Here is a 19,197-nt window from a genome sequence, read left to right as displayed (position 1 = left end):
GGTTTTCAGGCAGATTGGGTTCCACTTGAATCTCATGAATTGCCTATTTAATTGTTATTTATGTCAACGAAAAATAAAAGCTGATGATGTGTGGTCAAGGGGGAGCTGATCCAAGAGTGAAGTCATGGGGAAATAATAGGGGTTTTTTCCTTATTGGCTTCGTGTATAATTGAAAGGATTACAGCACTAATAAAGTGAGACTTAGGGAGTAGGATTTCAGTGCCCCTGTGGTGGGGAGTGCTAAGGGTGCTGAGGAAGGCTTAGATATGGAAATAGCTGCCCTATGTAAGTTTAAGATGCCTTGAGAATCCTGGCATTTGTCCTGTGACATAAACTGTGACATATAGCTGTGAGGTAGGATAACAGCTCATTAGACCTGAGCTAAGGTGTCGTGAGGCATATCTTCTGATCTTACTCATCAGACTGTAGTAAAAGGAAAATATCTTTTTGTGCCCTTCCTAAAAGAAGATTAAATTAGTTTGAGGACCTCTGTTAGCAAAACTTTTGTGTTAGTAAGAAAAAAACCTCTTCATAGTAAAGACAGTGTCACATGATGGCTGTTGTATCTCCGTAAAATTGCAGATATTAAACATTATAATGGAAAGCTTCTGTAAATGGGGTCATTTAGGCATGGCATTAAATTAATGGGTGACATGGTTTGGTTTTCTTTTTTAATCCTAAGAGCACCCTATAGTTTTTCTGAGGCTTCAGGTTCATGCAGGCAAGTATGTGTGTGTATTTGTCATGTCATTTTAAAGTACCATCATTCTTCACACCCTATTATTAATAAGAGCTCTTTTTTCTCAGAGTTTTCTGAGTTGTCATTTTGTCAGAAAATTATAGAAAGGGAAGCCAGGGGGAGGCTCTAATGACACATTGCTTAGCCTTCAGAGTCTGGGTCCATAACAAACATTTCTGAAGCAGTGGCACATGCTGTGAAAAGACAATGCACTGTGGTGGCAGTGCTGCTTTTGTAAAATAAAATAAAAATGCTTTTTGTACTTAAGGAGAAACTTTATTGTGAAAATTCTGCATGTGGACTCTCACAGAAGAGGGAAGTGAGAGGCAGAGGAGGACCCATCTTCCTCTTGCAGTATTTAGCCACAAATAATCTGCTAAGCAATGAGTGCTGTCATGCAAGATGTTTTTCTCCTGGCTTGCCAATCAAATTCATTACAATTAGTTGTATGAGTACTGAACATGGAATGCATTTTTCCTAAACTAGACATTCTCTTCAGAATAGAAGCTAGAACTACAAGTTTTATGAGTACTGAAATATCCATGGTGGTATTTCAGTTTTCTGCTCTTCATTGCTGAAATTCCAGTACTGGAGCTCAAATGTATAGTACTGTCAAGTCAGTAGACAAAGATTGTTTTCAGAATCTCAACAAAAATATATGTTACAATTTTGTTCTTTAATATGTGCTGTATTGTCAACGTTACAGTGGCATTCAACATTACTGTGAATCCTGTAATACACACTTTGTTTGTTTGTTTGTTTGTTTGTTTTCCCTCCTGCAGTTCAGATGGAGAAAATGGAACTGATGAAAAAAGAAAGGCTGGGAAATCACCCACTTTGTCACTGCAGACCCCTACCAATGAAATGGAGTGTTTTGATGACCGGAAAAAAGTTGATGTTGCTAGGTAATGTCAGAAACACTGTCAGTTTTCTTCTAGTAAGATGATCAGAATGGTTGCAACCCAGTTCCAAAGCTAGACTGGGTAGCAATATTTATCAGATATCCTAACTGAGGGTTAGCTTGCATGCTATGCAAGAGAATTGGAATCCAGTCACCTTCCTTGGTTGCTCTGTTGCCCACTGCAAGCAGTCACAATAGAATTTAGACTCTGAGCTGGCTTAGTTCTCCTGTTCTAGGGAATAATAAGTTGCACTGTTTGGTGCCGCTGCTAGTCACGTTCCTTTTATAATCAATTTGACAGGCAGTGAAACTGAGCTGCAGTTTTAGTCCTGCCTCGTTTCTAGAACACTTTCATGCTAGAATATTGATTGTCTGCTGTAAAACTATGACATAAGTTTTAATTTTGGACTCTGTGCCATGTATTGCATCAGATTTTTGTAATGTCCCCACAAAGACACTCATTCTTCTTTTGTTGGAGAACTGGAATACATTTTAAGTACTTCTAAAAGAAACTAAATTCTCACATGGATGGCTTGAACTTTTGCATCCCTTTCCCTTTGTCAACTGAACAGTCAGTGCAAAAGTCAGTGGTCAGCCTGACACTGTTGTCTTGGTCACAAGGCAAATATTTTAAAAAAATCACTTAATTTCATGAAGCATCTTTGAGGAAAAGGTATATGAAGGAATACGTTATCACTTCTTTTTTCCCAAACATTACAGTCTTACCTCTCATATGCTGTAATTGACTACTTTTGTCAGGCTTACTATTTGTTTCAGTTTGGCCTGTACTTTACATAAGCACACAGATACATGTACTCACATATTTTAGAGTTTTCTTCTATGAGAGACCTCCTGAGATATGCAGCCAGTTTCTCTGCCAAGTCAGATTGCTATACAATCGCTTTCCAGCTGTGCCTCCGTAACACTCAGGGTTTCTCTTCTTCTCACTCATACAGTGCAGTAATAGAAACTTTTGTAGCACCTTTATTTCCCCACTGTATCTTTAGCACAATATGTTTTTCAGGCCATTGGTATGAGTCCTGTAATACGCTTTTTTCTTCTGCTGTTCAATTTGCATATGAGGGCCTCTGAAAAAGAGCTACCTGATTTTTATAGTATGTTAATATGCATTTATTCTGTGCTGCATAGCTCTCAGAGAGTGTTCTGTTTCTGATTTATGACACGGTTATTCCACTTCTCTGTTTTCCTGAAAAATCCATGCCGTTGATTCCTTCTGTGTAAAACAGGCAAAACTGATTTTTCCAGCAATCCACAGAGAACAGAGAATTTGATCTGTAATTTTTTTTTTTTTTGAGTTGTTTGAGGATTTGTATGCAACTGGCACTCAGAATTCCATTTAATTTCCTGTAGGATTGCTGATTGTCTTAGTGATTTCATTACACTACACCACACAGTTCATAACCATCCTCTGACTTGTGCACCTATTCTTTGTTGTTCTTCTCAAATGAGCTCGCAGCTTGTGTTACAGGTTCATAGCTTTCTGTACACTGCCTTCCACCTCAGCTACTAAGTTTTATATCATTTTGTCTTGCATTAGTAAGGAATGTGCTTGCTTAGTATTACTATTTAACATGTTGCCCAGAAATGAAGGTGAAGCTAAGCAATGTGATAATTCATTGAGCTGTAAAGGTGTTTTGAACTTTTTCTATTTCCTTACCAACTAGTCAGTTATTTAGAATAGCCCTTCTAAATTAAAAGGAGACCTTCATCATACTGTCATAGTCAGCAGACTGACACAGTTTAAGAAAAGATACACTCCTCTTTATCTCTGCATAATTCTTGATGAATTAGATAAGTTATCTAAAGGATTAATATGTTCCATGGAAAAGCACCTCCTGTTGGTAATTTACCAGGACCAAAGGCCAGGCTTACATTAAATGCTTTAAATCTTCAGGACCAAGAGTAGCACAGATAGTCCAGTCCTTACAATCAAGAGTGACTCCAAGATTGAAAGGAAAAAACGTGCCTCAAATCAGGTAAGGCAGAGATTCTACTTGTTTGCTTATGTAGAATAAAAGTAAACACATAACTACCATGACAAGGCTTTTGTTTAGCAACACTATAGTTCATTGTTATATAAGGACACAAGTTCCTTTTTCATCAGTGTGTTAGGGTCTGGGTAAAGCACAGTATAGGGTTAATAGCCACACAGAAAAAAATGAGGATTTCTTGTAAAACAAGTGGGCAGAATGAGAAGGTGTGTGGAGGACAGAAGTGGAGCAGGTCACTTGGTTGTCAGACTGTCTAATAGAGTGTTTGTATTTTTGTTGTGGGGCTTTTTGTTTTTCAGCTGAAGGCAAACACACACTTTCATAAGCTGTTTCTAGATGTTCCCATTGATGAGCCACTGAAACAAAGTAAGTATTAATCCCCATGTTGTTTGTGGCTATGGGTCCTAGATAATGTTGCTACCCAACAAATGTGGTGATGTACAAGAGGAACTATCTAAATTTTAAAAACTTTTAACTGCAGCTGCTTAGAGCTACAGGGCCTTGATCCTGTAGCTCTTAAGTGCAATGGGCATTGTATTGTAATCTTGGAAGATTTAAATCTCTGCTTGTTTGGTATATTTGGAAATTGTAGCCCACTTTGCCAATCCAGAAGAGTATCCTAAGGCTGTATTTTTTGGTCCTGAATCTTTCTTAATAAAGTGAGAACTTGAGACAGCATTGGTCAAGTGGTTAACTTGAGTTTTTGCTTTTGATGATGTTTTAATATTTAAAAACATTAGTAAGAAAAGCAATGTTTAAATGTTGAAATGTTGTACTATTATCTGTAGTACCTATAAGAAGGGAATTCTACACAGACATGTATAGCAAATGTTTCTTGAAAGTAGTGCCGAGAAGGTGGTTTATGAGTGAGAAATGCTTTGCTTAATGTCTGTGAAGTTAAAGCAGTATTACTTTACATATGTTGTATCTCTATTGGACATCTAATTTAGACAACAGCCATGGAGCTGGAAGTTTAAAGATAAAACCTTTCATTAAACTCTTCACATTTAAGTAATACCATTACCTAGAAGTTAGTAAAAAGTTTATAGAAAGCTAGATTGTATTGTCTCAGAAAATATTTTTGACCTTTGGAGGCCAGTTGCATGGTACTATTAATTTTATTCATTTCAGTTATTGTCCTTCAAATACTTTGAGTTTAAAGTATGGCCTTTGACATCTGTGCTTGTCAGTATTAGTTAAACTTACTGAAAATTTTGAGGTTTGACAACATTAATCAAGAGGTATAAACCTAAACATATCATAGCTTTGTAAAAAGAACAAAACGGATGCCAAATTGGCTTGGCTTGAGTTGTGGATAGCTTCAAGATTATAGAATATCTATTTGTTTCAGGCTTTACCTGTGCTCTGCAGAAAGAAATTCTGTACCAAGGAAAGTTATTCCTTTCTGAAAACTGGATTTGCTTCCATTCTAAGGTTTTTGGTAAGGACACCAAGGTTAGTAAATTTTTTATGTATAGAATGGTAATGCTGTTCTTAATGATTTGTTCATTACCAGAAGTTCAATTTATTGTGCAAGGCTAGAATAGTAGTGGTTCCAAGTTTTATTGAAAACCATCACTGTTTGTAAGTCTTGTTTGAAATGCAGTCTAGAACTAAGCACTATTATTAATGGAGATTGAATCTCTTGTTTAAGGACTTCATGTCTGAAAGAAACAGATGATGAAAGAATCTGACAAGCAGCAGTGAGGGCTTTGTCAAACCCATGTGATACAAATGGCAAAAATGTTTCTCTTGGGGTAAGCACTTCAAAGAGCAGGAGAAGGAGCTGGAGGAATGAAGGCTGAAAGGTATTAAGGGCTCCAAGACAATAGTTGGGGCACTGGAGAGGAGGATCAAGCATATTTAAGGCAGTTAAAGAGGAAGAACTAAAACTGGCTTCTGACTTCAGTAGCAAAGCTCTCTGAAAAATTCGTTATTTTGCATAAGCAGAGAACAGGATAAGAAAAACAAGTTGGCAAGGTTTTCACTTGTGAGCCCAGTATGCAGATCAGATACAAGATGTGAACTGTTGGGAAGATCATAAATTAGTTTTTCTTGGTGATCCACATAAAGGTTAATACCCCTGTGGTGAATGATATGCATACAGAAAAAAACAAAGACTTTTGAAGTGCACTTTGTTTACACAAACTGCTTTAGTTTTGACCTCTTCTGGGGAAACGGATCAGTTTGCTTCAGGGATTCCTTTGACTTCTTCCTTTCAGGTGCATCCTTGAGCAAAGCTCCTGTTTAGATCCAGTGAATTGAATGCCGAAATCAGTTTAGGGGTTAAGATTATCTCATTTCTTTGCAGTCAGCTATTTTGATGGAATACCATCTGTTGTTAAAGGGCTTTTTATAAAGTGTAATAGGTTTAAAGAATGCTTCAAATTATTGATAGCACATTGTCCATAGTGATCTGTTGTGTTTCACCACTTGGCCCAGGACTATTGTTGATTTCTAGTTAATGGATTCTATTAGTCATAGACAGTACATTAATGTGGATGGTGTATATGTTGGCAAAAGCTGTGTGGCACAAAGGAAAAAACAACTGGTTGAATACTGTTATTCAATATTAGTAACAGCTATTTTGGCAGTGTATTAAAATTTAAGCTGCTGTACTAGCAATATTCCGATCACCATGAGCAAATGTAACTAGTTCAAACTGTGGAACACCTTTCTAATGTCAACTAAGCTAAATGTATACAAGAATATGGTAGAATTTTACTAAGAAGAAAGACCTGGAAAAAAAGTTGCAGAATGACGGTGATTGTTCTAGGAAATCATCTTTGTCAACAGGGTTTTAAATTTAGGAATACATAGATACTTACATATATACTGAAAAATTAAAATATTTTATAAGATAGGGTAGAATAAACACTGTAATTGTAATTATAGCAATATTGGAAATTATTCAGTTCTGAGTCTTATTTTTGGAAAACATTGTGAGGAAAATTAAGAGAAAAGGGATAGTCCTTATCATTTATTTACATCTTTGTTCAGCTTTTAGGAATACAATCCAGAAAAAAGCTGCAAAATCTGGGATACAGTGAAAAATGATGTCATGGGAGGGGAAAAAGGAAATCAAGCTGGACAGGAAGAGGAACATTCTTAGCAGTCAGATACACTGACAGAGTTTTCAAGATGCAGAGCTTCTATTGCTTAAGACTTGTAAAACAATTTAAGCTTAGGGATGAAGTGTTTTATTGTGAGAAACAGCAGACAGGCACATTCCAGTTAATTTTGACAAGAATTCTACCTGCCTTTTTTTTTTTTTTTTTTTTAATTGAAAAAAGTAAAATGCAAGGAACAAATATGCAATTCAGCTGTATTTCATGCAAGGAACAGCTATGCAATGCAGGATTTTGATTATGCAGTAAAGACACTGTGTACATTCAAAAGTAAAAGATTGCTTCTGCAGGATTGAACAGGCATTGAAAGGCATTTCCTTGTAGCTCTAATTTGGCTATGTATGTTGGCCTTGAGTCTTCCTTGGATTTAGATATCGTTTTACCCTTTTAAATTACTTTCTATGTTGCCTGCAGGTAAGCTTTTTATCCTGAAATAATTATTGTTCCAGATAAAAGTAGTTGTTATCAAATAGTGATTCCACCTTTTCAATCTAATGCTGTGGGAACAGCACAGTAAGCAAGTGCTGAATGGACATGTTAGTTTTGATTACAGTAATACTATCCATCAAACTACACACTGTAGAATGCCTTAACATCTCTAATTTAAAGTTCCTTAAGGTGAATTGTGAACTGAACCAACTAGAAAAATTGTAAGCTGCTTTCTTGTAGCTTGTGGCAGGATTTCTCTTCAAACTGTATTTGGTAGTCTTGCAACCAAACAGTTGTACACAAAGATTTTTTTGGTTTTAACCTGGTGTAATTTTTCAGTTCATGATTTTGTGTTACTGTTCTGAACAAAATTTAACAAGAAACTGCACAGAGTAACTTCATCTTCCTCCAATTACAAGTTTTAATTCAGTCCTGTGATCGCTTACTGAAAAATTTATAGTTAATTTTTAACCTTGCTTCCAAATTTCTCAGGTAGTTGAGAGCCTGTGCCAAAGGTATTTTTAGCATGATCTGTTTCTTAATCATGGATGTTATTATCCATGATTATTATATACATATCCAGGATTATTGTATTTGCCTAACTCACTAAACCTCTAGGCTTTTCAACTCACTGTCTCCAACCAGGTTTTTTTACCTTTGTAAATTGGGATTCACAGGAAGGCCCCATGCAGAATATCTGAAGTGAAATACTCTGAAATTTAGCAGACATTAAGCTAATGGTGTTGGATGTAAACACAAAGCAGGAAGGAAAATTGAGAACTTTTCAAAGTAAATATAGACTTGTGTACCTCCTGGCACACACAGGAATCAGTTGAAGTCAACAGGTGTGTCAGTATTGGGTCTCCCAACCTCGCTGAAGGACAAGCTGTTTACTTACCTGCTTGTTGCAAATCTGTAAGTGGTGAGAACACTTCCATGTTCATTGTTCAATAAGCTTGTCTTGTCTGATATGTTCTGAAATATTTGGTTTCTAGACAAAGAAGAATAGCTTTAAGATTTGTTCGTTTTGCTGATCTGCAGTGCCCAAAGCCTGTAGTCTTGGGAGGGCCAGAAGGGATCAGGAAAGGAAGACACAAACAAAAGCCTGGATTAGCATTTTATAAAAGCAGAAGTAAAAGTAGTTAGGTATGGTTTCAGGTTATTGCTATTTCTTATTTCATATTAAATAATACTAATCAGAGATGCAGTGGAGACATCTTTAAACGGAAAATGTTAAGGTCTGGCTTATCCCAGTAGCTGGGCTGGCCCCTCAGGAGAGAGCATGATGCAGATTTGTATGCAAGTATTGGGATTTGATTGTTACATTGATCTTGTTTCAGATTAGTATACCTGTGCTGTCTGTGACACTTCTGAAGAAAACCAAAACTGCCCTTCTTGTGCCAAATGCTCTGATCATAGCAACAGTGACAGATAGGGTAAGTACTGGTAGAGGACACTGGTGTTTCCGTGAGAAAATAAAAAAACAGAAGCTGTTTGCCACCTGTTCTCTGTAATCTTTTATTCCCTGTTTTCCAAGAATTCATAGCACCAGAGGAACTGAAACAGCTGAGTCAGGAGGTGCATGCACAGAGGGTTACCTGCTTTGTTGGCAGCTCTGTCAGTGTTCTTCCATTTACTTATATCTCTTACCTAATGAGTCATACCTTAGACACACAAAAAATATTGCTTATAGTGATATTCAGGAATTGTAATTGCATCAGTCAGTAGGAAATGTGGTTATCCTATGAGCAGCTTCAGAAACAATGCCTTTTCATTGCACAAGTATTTTGTGGGTGCAGGAGACAATGCATAAAAGCAAACTTGGGGTTTTGTTTGTTTTGAGTTTTTTTAAGGGGTAGGTAAAACATAGCATGAAAACTATTTTTAAGAGAAAGAACAGATCTGGATTATGCTCTTGTTCCTGCAGCAGAACATGGTAACTTCTTTGTGCCTGTTCTGTGTTCATATGAGAAACCTCAAGTTATAAGCCTAGAAGGACCACAGGTTTTTCCTGCTGTACTAAAGTTCTTGAAAATTGTTACTTGATCAGCAAAATCACCTGTCAAGTTTTATTTAGTTAAAAGGAAGACTGTATGTCTTTTGCAAACAGTCATGGAAGTTTTGTTTTGCAGTACATGTTTGTCTCACTACTCTCCAGAGATACCACCTACAAGCTATTAAAATCTATCTGTAGACATCTTGATGTAAGTACTCGTGGCAGTGAAGGTGGTATGTAGCTTTGTGTTCATTATTACTGCTATCCTGCTGTGAAATACCAGGTACTTTCTGCCTGTGTTCCTTGTTAACGGTGCTGCTTTTTTTTCAGGATACAAGCATGGGCAACAGTCCAAATCCCTCTTCTGCAGAAAGCAGTTTCAGGGCTGATCGCCCTAGAACTCTGCCCCTGGTAAATGGCTTAGAAGTTTGTTCTTTTGTTGCACGACGTCTTTCATTGCAAGTACTATTTATAATGCCTGAAGAAAGGAAACTGAAGGAAATCATGACATCTGTTTCTAAAATTTCCATGAGTCTTTAACGCTAGAAAACAGTTGGAATAATTAGCATAATTAGCATAATTATCTGGTGACGTGCAGTTTATATACATGCGTAGGCTTTGGATTTATTCAAGGTCTGCACGTTCTTCATATCTCTGTTTAGCAGTCAGATTTCAATCTACTGACATAAAGTCTGCCATGAACAGTTTTTGAAGTGTTTCTAGTAGCAAACCTTCCTCTGTAAAATAGTTCACTCATCTGAAAGAGCTGTGAAGCCACGTGTGATGACCAGAGTCTAAGTCTTTTAGGGCTTGTCCTGGACTTCACAGCTTGTCTAAGTTAACGGTCTTTCTTACAGACAAGGCAGGAGATGAAGCTTGAATTCTGGTGATATTATGGAGCTTATTTTTTAATCTCAGCATCTTGATATCAGATTGTTCCTGGTTAAACTGTTCTGAAGCTTTGATCTTTGTTTCAGATTCTAAAGGAAATTATATTGTTTAGATTTAGAACAGGGCTGAGCCTTTTATGTGATTCATTCTCCCCATCAGGATTTTAACGAAGATTATTCTGATCTGGATGGAATAGTGCAGCAGCGAAGACAAGAGATGGAAGAGTCCAGCAGCACTGGCTCACAGACACCAGAGCTGGAATGCTTCCAGGGTGAGTGGTATCATGGAGCCCGAAGAGAAGGAGAATGGACTCCTTAGTTCATCTCTGTTTTGTTTCTGTATCCCCTTCTGATGTGGAATCTAGATTCTCCATGATCCTGGAGAATTACGTGGATTTTGAGGTCTTCCTCAAGGCCCTAGTACATATTTTTCTGTTACTAGCCCTCTGCAATCCGAACTAACCTAGCCATGTGAGCAGAGATATAATGTAGAAGCTGTTCATGCTTTAAAACACAAAAGAAAAACAATCAAAACCCATTCTAAAGTAGTTCAAGTCACAGTATAACTTCTGATGTATACAAGTAACATTTTATACCATAGTGGATTTTGGTCATCAGGGTTATTTTTGACATGTGTTTTTGTGAGGTTTTTTAAACACTCATTATATTCTTTGCAGCTGTTAAGATACTTGAAAGTACTGCCCAAAGTTGTTCTTTCTTTACCACATTCTTTGAGATCACTTGTCTCAAGTTCTTCATCTAGCAGCCATTCTGATTGAAACTCACTTCATAACTCATACTTCATACCTCATGAGTACAGCAATACTTGTTTTGTGTAGCTTATGCTGAATGTTATTATGAAAACCTAGAATATTCTCTTGGACAATTAATATATATTAAGATATTAATGTGTGGTTATACTGTCAGTTCTTGGGTTCCATCTTGACTATAATTTTAGAAGAAACTGCTGAAAGATACTGTCATTTTTAATAGCAGTTTTCTGTCATGTTATTTTTTTTTTAACTCTCCTTTTTACTCTGTGTCTTTTGTTCAGCAGGATGATTTGGAGTTATTTGCTTTCATTGGTATTTGATATTTACTGTGCATATGTCTTTAATTGTGTGGTGTTGTTCATTGTGTTGTCATCACATGCCACAGAAGTGCTTCTGAATAATGTTTTAACTTGCTATCTTACTTCCTGATGGCTAGTAACTACTTCAAACCATTCCATTTTCTTTTTCCACAAGAGAAAACCAATATCCAGGCAGAGAACCATCCTAGAAAAAGGAATTGAAAGCAGGGGTGAAAGGTAGCACATCTGTCACTCATGGTTGTTTCTTGTGCATCATTAGAGCAAGTCCAGGGTAAGCAAGTGGAGCATAAAACTGAGTGTGATTAGATTTTTCTGTCCCATTTCTTTCAAGATACCATTGTCATTTCTGAAGACAGGAAGGGAGTTGTATTGTCCTTTTTAAAGTAACAATGCACTATTCCCATTTGATGTTGCTATTAAAGTAATTTGGAATCATTACTCTAGCAAATCCAGGCATTTTTCATTACTTTTGTGACTGTAATCTTCTACCTGGAAATTCAGTAGTAGCTTTCAACATTTTAATGGTTTGCCATCTTTTAAAAAGTCTGGAATATAAATGCAGCACACATAATCTTCTTTCAATCCAGGTGCTTCTTTTTATTTTGTTGATGTGGAATTAGTATGTAAACTGTTTCAAGTATACTAAACCAACTGCTGCTTTTTACCCAAAAGTACAGAAATGAAGCTTTTGAAATGCTCCTCTTCCTCTATTTCTTGACCAACATAAACTATCAATGATTTCCTTTGACTTCATATTTCACCTCTATTAAAGGTCTTTCTTTTGACAGATTATCACGTTGTTGAAGCAGAGACTCACTTGAAAGTTTCCAAGCCTGAGGCCAAGTCTGTTCGTTCAGATGCACATAGTAAACGTGGGCCTGATGGAAAAGCCCAAAATGGTAAGTCCTCGAAATGGTAAGCAATCAAGGACATATCTTCAGCTGGAATAACTTGGAATAAATTTGCTTAATTATATCAGTTCACATAATACGAAAAAACTCCTTCTTTTTCTCCCTCTGTTTGCATTATCTGTTGTGTTTTTCAAAACAGTGCTTATATTCTGCTCTGCTCAAAGTAAGACTCGGTTCTTTTCCTTGCAGGTCATTCTGAGGCCTTTAGGTTCCTCCACAAAGTGAAGTCCCAGAAGCTCTTGTCTCTGAACCATGTACTTGTATTTTATGCAATTCTGTAAGTTAGCAATAACAAGATTGTCAAAAACTAGGGTTTTCTTATGTTCACATGATTGATATAATGTAAGCATGATTTATATAATCTAAGATTTACTTTAAAAAAGGAAATTATTGGAAATTGCGGCCTTTACACTTTCCAGAAATGTGTATATACATGCATACATATATATGTATATACATATATCTGTAGAAGCCTGCTGGGACAGGTGCTTAACTGGTCATTTACTTTTAAAAGCAGAGGGTCTTTTGATTCTGAAAATGTTAGAAGTGTTTAAGTACTTGCAGAGGTTCCTTTTTCATGTCACTCAGCAAACACATACTCAGGTCTGAGATTTTCATAACTGTCTGAATACCATTGATGGTATTCCTGAAATGTTTCTAAGAACAATATCCTTATTACTGAACATGTACAAGTAACAATTTAAATGGCTTTTAACAACAGATTTATCATGTACTGCTGAAGTTTTCTTAACTGATATACTTTATTTTTCTCTCTTACAGTGTTTGTGTTTTAATACTTTCTACCTTCTACATGAGATATAAAATCAGTGTCCTGGAGGAACGCCTTATGTCCATGACAGCCTTTGATTCACATATTAAGGAGTAAGATAAACTCTGGAAAAATATTGGGGATATAAAATCTTTTTCCATAGCAATGATTCCATGAAAAAGATGTAACCTCTATCTTCAGTCTTAGTGTAATTTGATTAGTATGTTAGAAACATACTTCATACTCTTTGAGCTAAGGCATCTGTCTTGCTTGTATAAAGCTTTGTGCTGTCTATATACCATTTAGAAACTGACATCCTGTCTTTCTGAAATGAAAAACCCTACACCACAGAACCAAAACAAAATCCAAACACACCAAGGGACAGTTGTCTGTGTATTTGAAGAGGAAATAGGGAAAGGGACCATAGTTCCATAAATTACTGCTTTCTATAGCTAGATTCATTGCTGCCATCTGCCCCTGAAGTTAATTTTTTTGTTTCTTTGGATTTTTTTTGACTCCGTGTTGCATAGATAGAAAATACGCAAACGTTAAATGGAGAGGCGGTTCAGAGGTATGTCTATTTTCCACAGTAGTTTACCTTTCTAAGTTGTATTGACTTTCTGCTCTTGCCTTAGGACAGAAGAAAGTTTAACTGGATACTCCTGAGTATACTTATCAGTTTATTGAGCATTCAATTCTGCATTAGCTCTTCTCACCTTCCTATAACAGATTTTTCTCTGAGCTGCTCTGAAAAATATGGCTTCAAAAGTCATTTGTAAACTCAGTGCGAAACCTGCAGCCACATGTAACATGAGTGGAAATGCTGACAGCTGGAGAAGCACATGAAAAAGCAAGGGGGAAAAATAAAATTCGGGACAGATCTGACTCAGGCACAGTAGAACTATTTGCAAAGTGGTTCAAATTTAGCAATCTCTTATTTAAGTGTGCTTTTAAATTCTGCTTTCTTTGGTTACCCATCCATGACAAAACAGGTCACTCTGACATTGCACTTGTGGTCATATCAAACAACAGCTATACTGTTTATGATCCAACTGGTCTCACCTGTCATCTCTGGAAAGCAGTAGGGCTTGTATGCATGTGTCAGAAGACTGAGTCAGGTTCTTCATAAAAAAAGGTATAGGAAGGAAATGGTGCTCTATCTATGCAGCCTTGCATTTATATTTTACCATTTTATAATGCAAGAAGTGGGATAAACCTGCCTCACATAGTAGGCAGTCAAAAGTCTTTTTCTCACTTCTGGCATATTTTTATTAGCAGGATACTGTGTCCCTCTTCCGAAACACTAACACAAGAAAGTCCTGTTTCTGTTGCTCTGACCCCAAACAGTACAAGAGACAGGAAGGAAAACCTGTACTGCAGTTCTGCAGTGTCAAGGGCTTGGGCTTTCTGATTTCTTCCAAGTCACAGGATGTGGAACTTACAGAACTTTTCAGTGGAAATAGCTATAAAGTGTTCCATCAAAACTTCTGGAGAATGAGATCATATAAAAAATGTATTTAGAAGCTACTTAGCACTTTTTTTCTATAAACAAATACAGTTTACAATTTTGCCATTCTGTTGCCATCTGCATGTGTATCCAGTTCTGTTTTCCTCTTTTTCTGAGTCTGACACACTTACTTTTTCATTCTGTTTGACAGACGTCAAGTGAACCAAGATTTGGGATCTCACCTGCAAATTAATGCTGATGCCCTTTGTGATGAGTTAACTGCTAACCTCAGAAAATTGGAAAAGGTAACAGCATATGATATAATGCACATGCTGATAGACCAATCAGGTTTTTGCTGTATTTCTACCATTTTTTATCTTGAAAAGTGTTGAGTTACCTTCAGATTGGATACCAAAAAGTGGCATGTTCTCCTAGACAAAGGACTAGTTTTTGGACTGTAAATTAACCCTAGTATAAACGTTGGTATTTGTAAAAGCTTTGCCTTGAGCTGATGCTTATAACCAGGAAAAGTATCCGTGAGGCAGACACTTCAGGGGTAATTATTGCATTATGTAGTGATCTCAGCCTTTTTGGGGGTTTTTTTGGGTGTTTTTGTTGTTGTTGTTTTGTTTTGTTCTTTTTTAAATCCATCAGGGCTAAGAATTTTGAACTTAACCTTTATTGGTATTTGATTAATTTTTCTGTTTTGGGCTTTTGTTGGAGTTTTTAATTAAGAAAATGGTCCTTGCTTACATTTGTAGTCAGCTTCCTCACACAAAGTTGCTGGAATCTGCTTGTTTTACTTCAGTAACACAAATACTGCTGCACCAATTCTGCATTTCCCTATACCTCACCCTTGCTTTTTACCATTCTCTAACTGGAAAGCTAAATGTATTTGGTGGCTTAATTTGGTGACTTAAATTGGAAACCTGTGTGAAAGGAGTGGGTGTGTAGACCTTAATTCTTATTCGGTGTTTTTCCCCTTTCTAAAACACTTTACCAGAGGCTCCACTGCTCTCATGGCTGGGGCTCGGCTGTGCCCTGCATGGGTCCACTGGATACTGCTGGAATGGCTATGTCCAGCACAGGGCAGCCCTTGGTCCTGGCCCACAGCTGCTGCCCCTGCAGACCTCGCCCCCACCTGCCCCCAAATCTTGACAAATGCACCCACAAATACAGATGGGTGAAATGTTGTGTTGGGTACACATACACAGGCCAAGCATGACAAAAGCACTAGTGGAAAAAAACCAAAAGTTACTGGAATTCCCATGTGGTTAAGTCACATGGGATGTTTTTGCCTCTGTTTCTAAAACCGAGTCTGTGCCAAAGTCTTTCAACACCTTTTTTCCCCGCAAGCATGAAGCTAAGACTATATAATATCACTGTTTATATGTGTGGCATAGGTTTTAGAAATACTGCCAAAAAGAGGGTTCTTTCTCCACGTCTTTACCCTCTTGGCTGTGGAAATCTAGAGTAATGCTGGCTTAACCCCTCTATATTTTCTGGCCAATAACTCTGAATAGAAGGGGGAAATGCTTACCAGATGGTTACCAGACACAATCTTCAGCCAAATTAGGTCATTTGAGAGGTTACTGTTTTCTGGCTGTCTGGGACAGGCTGGCAAGTTGGTTTATAGGAGGCCTCATTTCAGTGGGAAGCCAGCCAGCCCCTTGCAGCAAAGCTAGGCACTATCCCACTCCCTTATACAGTCTCTGCTTGGAGGCAGTAATAGACAGCTGGATAGTTAGATCATTCAGTTGTTCGCAGAGAAGTGACCTTCTGTCCTGAATTAGTCTTAAGTGGTGTGCTTTTTTTTGGTTTTTTGGTGTTTTGGGGTTTTTTTTTCTTTAATGTCTTGCTTTCTTTGTTTAGTGTCAACAGGACTAGAGCCTTAAAGACTTACCTTTATCTACCAAATATTCAGGGAGATGGAGTGCTCTGCATACAAGCTAAATTGGCATTGCCTGTAGCTGCATATTGTCACATCCTGTTCTAATCTAGATGAGCAGGTTCTAGATGGTTAGAAATCTAATAGTCTTTTGTTCTCTGAAAAAAGTTACTGCAGCTGCTTAACATTTTCATATGCCTTAGTGAAAAGTGCTGGTAACTGGCTGCAGCAGCAAAGGTAGCCTACAGTTTCTAGTATAACTTGTCATGTCTCCTCTTACTTTCCCTGTGACCACAGCACTGTAAACTGGAGCACTGGAATTATCTAGATTAAAAACTAAAAATTACTCTGCAGTTAAAAAATGGTTAGTGCATGAATGTGTTGCAATGACTTTTTCAGTGTGACCTTGTGATTTTTACAAGTTCTCCTTCATACTTGGAGCCAAGGAACTACCACTGTTTAGCAAAATTCTGCTAATTTGGCTTTTAATTATATTTAGCAGCTTGTTAAAACGCACTGTGTCTATCAAAGGATAAAAGCATTAAATTGTGTGAGGGAAAATGTGGCCTGATATTACTCATGCCCTTACACTAACTTACCCAAGCTAAAAGGAAATTCCTGTTGACGTGTAAAGAACTCTTATAAAATTAGGTGCTTTTTACTGTTTCCCTTTCCTCAAAATGCCCTTCTTGAGAAAGGTTTCTATCTGAGATAGAAATCATGAGGTAGGACTAAAAAGTGGTATCCTTGAACAGGAAGTACAATGGCTCCTCAAATTAAAGTGTGAAGGTAGCTGTAACAAAATCTGTAACCACTGCCATTGAGTTACTAAGATACTGAAATATTGAGAACATATGTGTCTGGTGGTGTGACCCACTCTGTTCCCTCCTCTCTGCTTTTAAGGACAAGGAGATGAAAAGTGGAAAAATAGGCTAAGTAAAAGTAGGTCTGTTCAAGTTATTCTCAAGGATGCAACTGGCTGACATTATTTTCATTGCAGCAAAAAGAAGGTAACTCACAATCAATTCACTATATTTGGTAAATGGGTCATGTCTGCTCTTCCAAAACTATTTGAATTATCCATTTAGCCACAGAGCTGTGACTTGGAAGTTTGAGGCTTTTACTGGATTTTGATCAAGGTGAAAATAATTCAGTTTCTTGTCCCATTGCTTCTAGCTTTGATTCTTATTTCCATCTTATTTTCTTATGACTAACGGAGGAGACAATCAAAGGAGAAAATTTCGGGGGATGTTCGTCATAGAAAACTTAGATGTCCTGCTAGTTAATTGTCTTGGTGTTCCATTTGATGTACTTATATTACACTTATTATAAGGGAAGCATTTAACAGGAGTATCATTATGAATAATGATAATGAAGAGGTGTGACAGAATTAATATGCACAAAGTATATTGAAGAGTATGTCTTGATTTTTTTTTTATTTAAATTGCAGTGTAACACTTCTTGCCTCCCAACTCTTTCCCCCTCTTTTTCTAAGATACAGAACAACTTACAAAAGCTACTTGAAGATGGTGAATGAAACATCAGTGTTCTTGGACTGCTTCAGACCTCATTCTTCTGTATTGACAAACTGTTCCAAAGGAGCTCTGCTGGCCAGAGTTCAAGTTAATTCTTTATTTTCAGTCCAAGCCAAGTTTAAACTACTGTAAAGCTCATGTCATCATGCAGAAAATCAGTTGATTCTTCAGAATGTATCTATATATTTTGAAAACATATATGGTTTGATCTATATGTATCTACGTTTTAAAAATGTGGGGATTTTTCTTTCTCTATTGTGTGTGAATTAGTGGATTTTATAGCTTGCTTGATTTTAGAGTTGCTTACACCAGTGAAAACCTGGTGCGTATCCTTTTACCTCAACATTTACTTTATGCCTATTGTCATACAAATATAAATGTGAAGAACATCAGTCATGATTCAGGTACTGAAGTGTTGTGTGAATGAACAGATATCTGTTTTAGCTATGATTATGGGTTGGTGCTGTGCTCTTCATTTTTACTTCCTTCTCTACACCCTGACATCCCGAAGATCAGAAAACAAGACACCTCTGTTTGGGTATGCGACGCTGTATCACCACTGAGGGTAAGATCTGTTTTTACTGGGCATTCAGGTTCCATTGAAGTCAAGCTTGAAATCTGTATGGACTTGCCAATTTACAATCAAATTGCTTATGAATAGCAATATGGGTGTGACACACCTGAACAGCTTAGAAAAACTGCTAGTTTTCTGTCCATTCATATGGTCTCTGTCCTTAAAGTTAATCAGTGTGAAGATCCTCAGTCAGCTTTACTTGCAGTTGCATGGGGTTTTGGTTGGCTGAGCAAGTGCAATTTGTAGTCCAGTAAATGGAAATCTAGTCTTGGTATGTGACTCTGGGGACTGGATATTTCCATGTAATGAGAACTGGCAAATTAATTGTGCAGCAATACAATCAGAAGAGTGAATGAAAAAGTGGACACCTGCTTTGTTATATCACATACTGTTTTTTTTCCAGAGTGCCTAAGATGGGGATTTTAGCTTTCTCATTCACCAAGCAGGCTCATTAGTTTTTAAAAAGCAATATTTAGGATAATAACTACTATCTGTGAAGTAACAGTATTGTTCATAATATGCTATGCATTTTATAACCATTTCTGTGAAATGTACCTGCTTTGTTTAAATAAACTTTTTTAAAACAAGTGACTCAATACTATAATTTGGATGAACCCAAGTCCATCCATCAGTTTTGGTTGAATGTGATACTCATGAGGCTTATACCTCGCAGTAGAAAGTTTGTGCAAAACCCAGCACCCAACACAAGGGGTTAGGAGCTGCATCCTGCTGCAGTCCTTCCTCTGTCTCCATTGTGTGTGACTTCTTTCTGGATCTCCATGACAACAATAAGAGCAAATTTGGCCCCCAAAGTTTTGAGGACATCGTAATAGTTTTCTCAAGTTCCCCAGGTTTCTCAGGTTTCCTCCTTGGAGGATATTGGAT

At 37.2% G+C, this 19,197-nt stretch overlaps 1 protein-coding gene across 5 annotated transcripts in view; it reads left to right on the top strand.

Moving 5' to 3' along the window:
* Positions 1 to 18,892, top strand: part of GRAMD2B (GRAM domain containing 2B) — a 42,476-nt gene extending 23,584 nt beyond the window's left edge. For 4 of the 5 annotated variants that reach the window (XM_040090614.2, XM_040090608.2, XM_040090610.2 and 1 more), the window contains exons 2-14: positions 1,522 to 1,644; positions 3,556 to 3,637; positions 3,952 to 4,018; positions 5,004 to 5,107; positions 8,550 to 8,645; positions 9,342 to 9,413; positions 9,536 to 9,616; positions 10,256 to 10,367; positions 11,977 to 12,087; positions 12,289 to 12,376; positions 12,880 to 12,981; positions 14,527 to 14,620; positions 17,699 to 18,892. In XM_040090614.2, coding sequence (XP_039946548.1) covers positions 1,522 to 1,644; positions 3,556 to 3,637; positions 3,952 to 4,018; positions 5,004 to 5,107; positions 8,550 to 8,645; positions 9,342 to 9,413; positions 9,536 to 9,616; positions 10,256 to 10,367; positions 11,977 to 12,087; positions 12,289 to 12,376; positions 12,880 to 12,981; positions 14,527 to 14,620; positions 17,699 to 17,740 — 1,174 coding nt within the window. In that variant the 3' untranslated portion in view covers positions 17,741 to 18,892. The remainder of the gene's footprint in view (positions 1 to 1,521; positions 1,645 to 3,555; positions 3,638 to 3,951; positions 4,019 to 5,003; positions 5,108 to 8,549; positions 8,646 to 9,341; positions 9,414 to 9,535; positions 9,617 to 10,255; positions 10,368 to 11,976; positions 12,088 to 12,288; positions 12,377 to 12,879; positions 12,982 to 14,526; positions 14,621 to 17,698) is intronic. The other variant, XM_040090609.2, reaches the window with a different exon arrangement.
* The last annotated feature ends 305 nt before the right edge of the window (positions 18,893 to 19,197 follow it).

Source organism: Hirundo rustica, chromosome Z, assembly GCF_015227805.2.
Source record: "Hirundo rustica isolate bHirRus1 chromosome Z, bHirRus1.pri.v3, whole genome shotgun sequence".
Taxonomy (NCBI): Eukaryota; Metazoa; Chordata; class Aves; order Passeriformes; family Hirundinidae; genus Hirundo; species Hirundo rustica.
The sequence above is the reverse complement of the archived record's forward strand: the minus strand, read 5'-3'. Positions and strand labels throughout refer to the sequence as shown.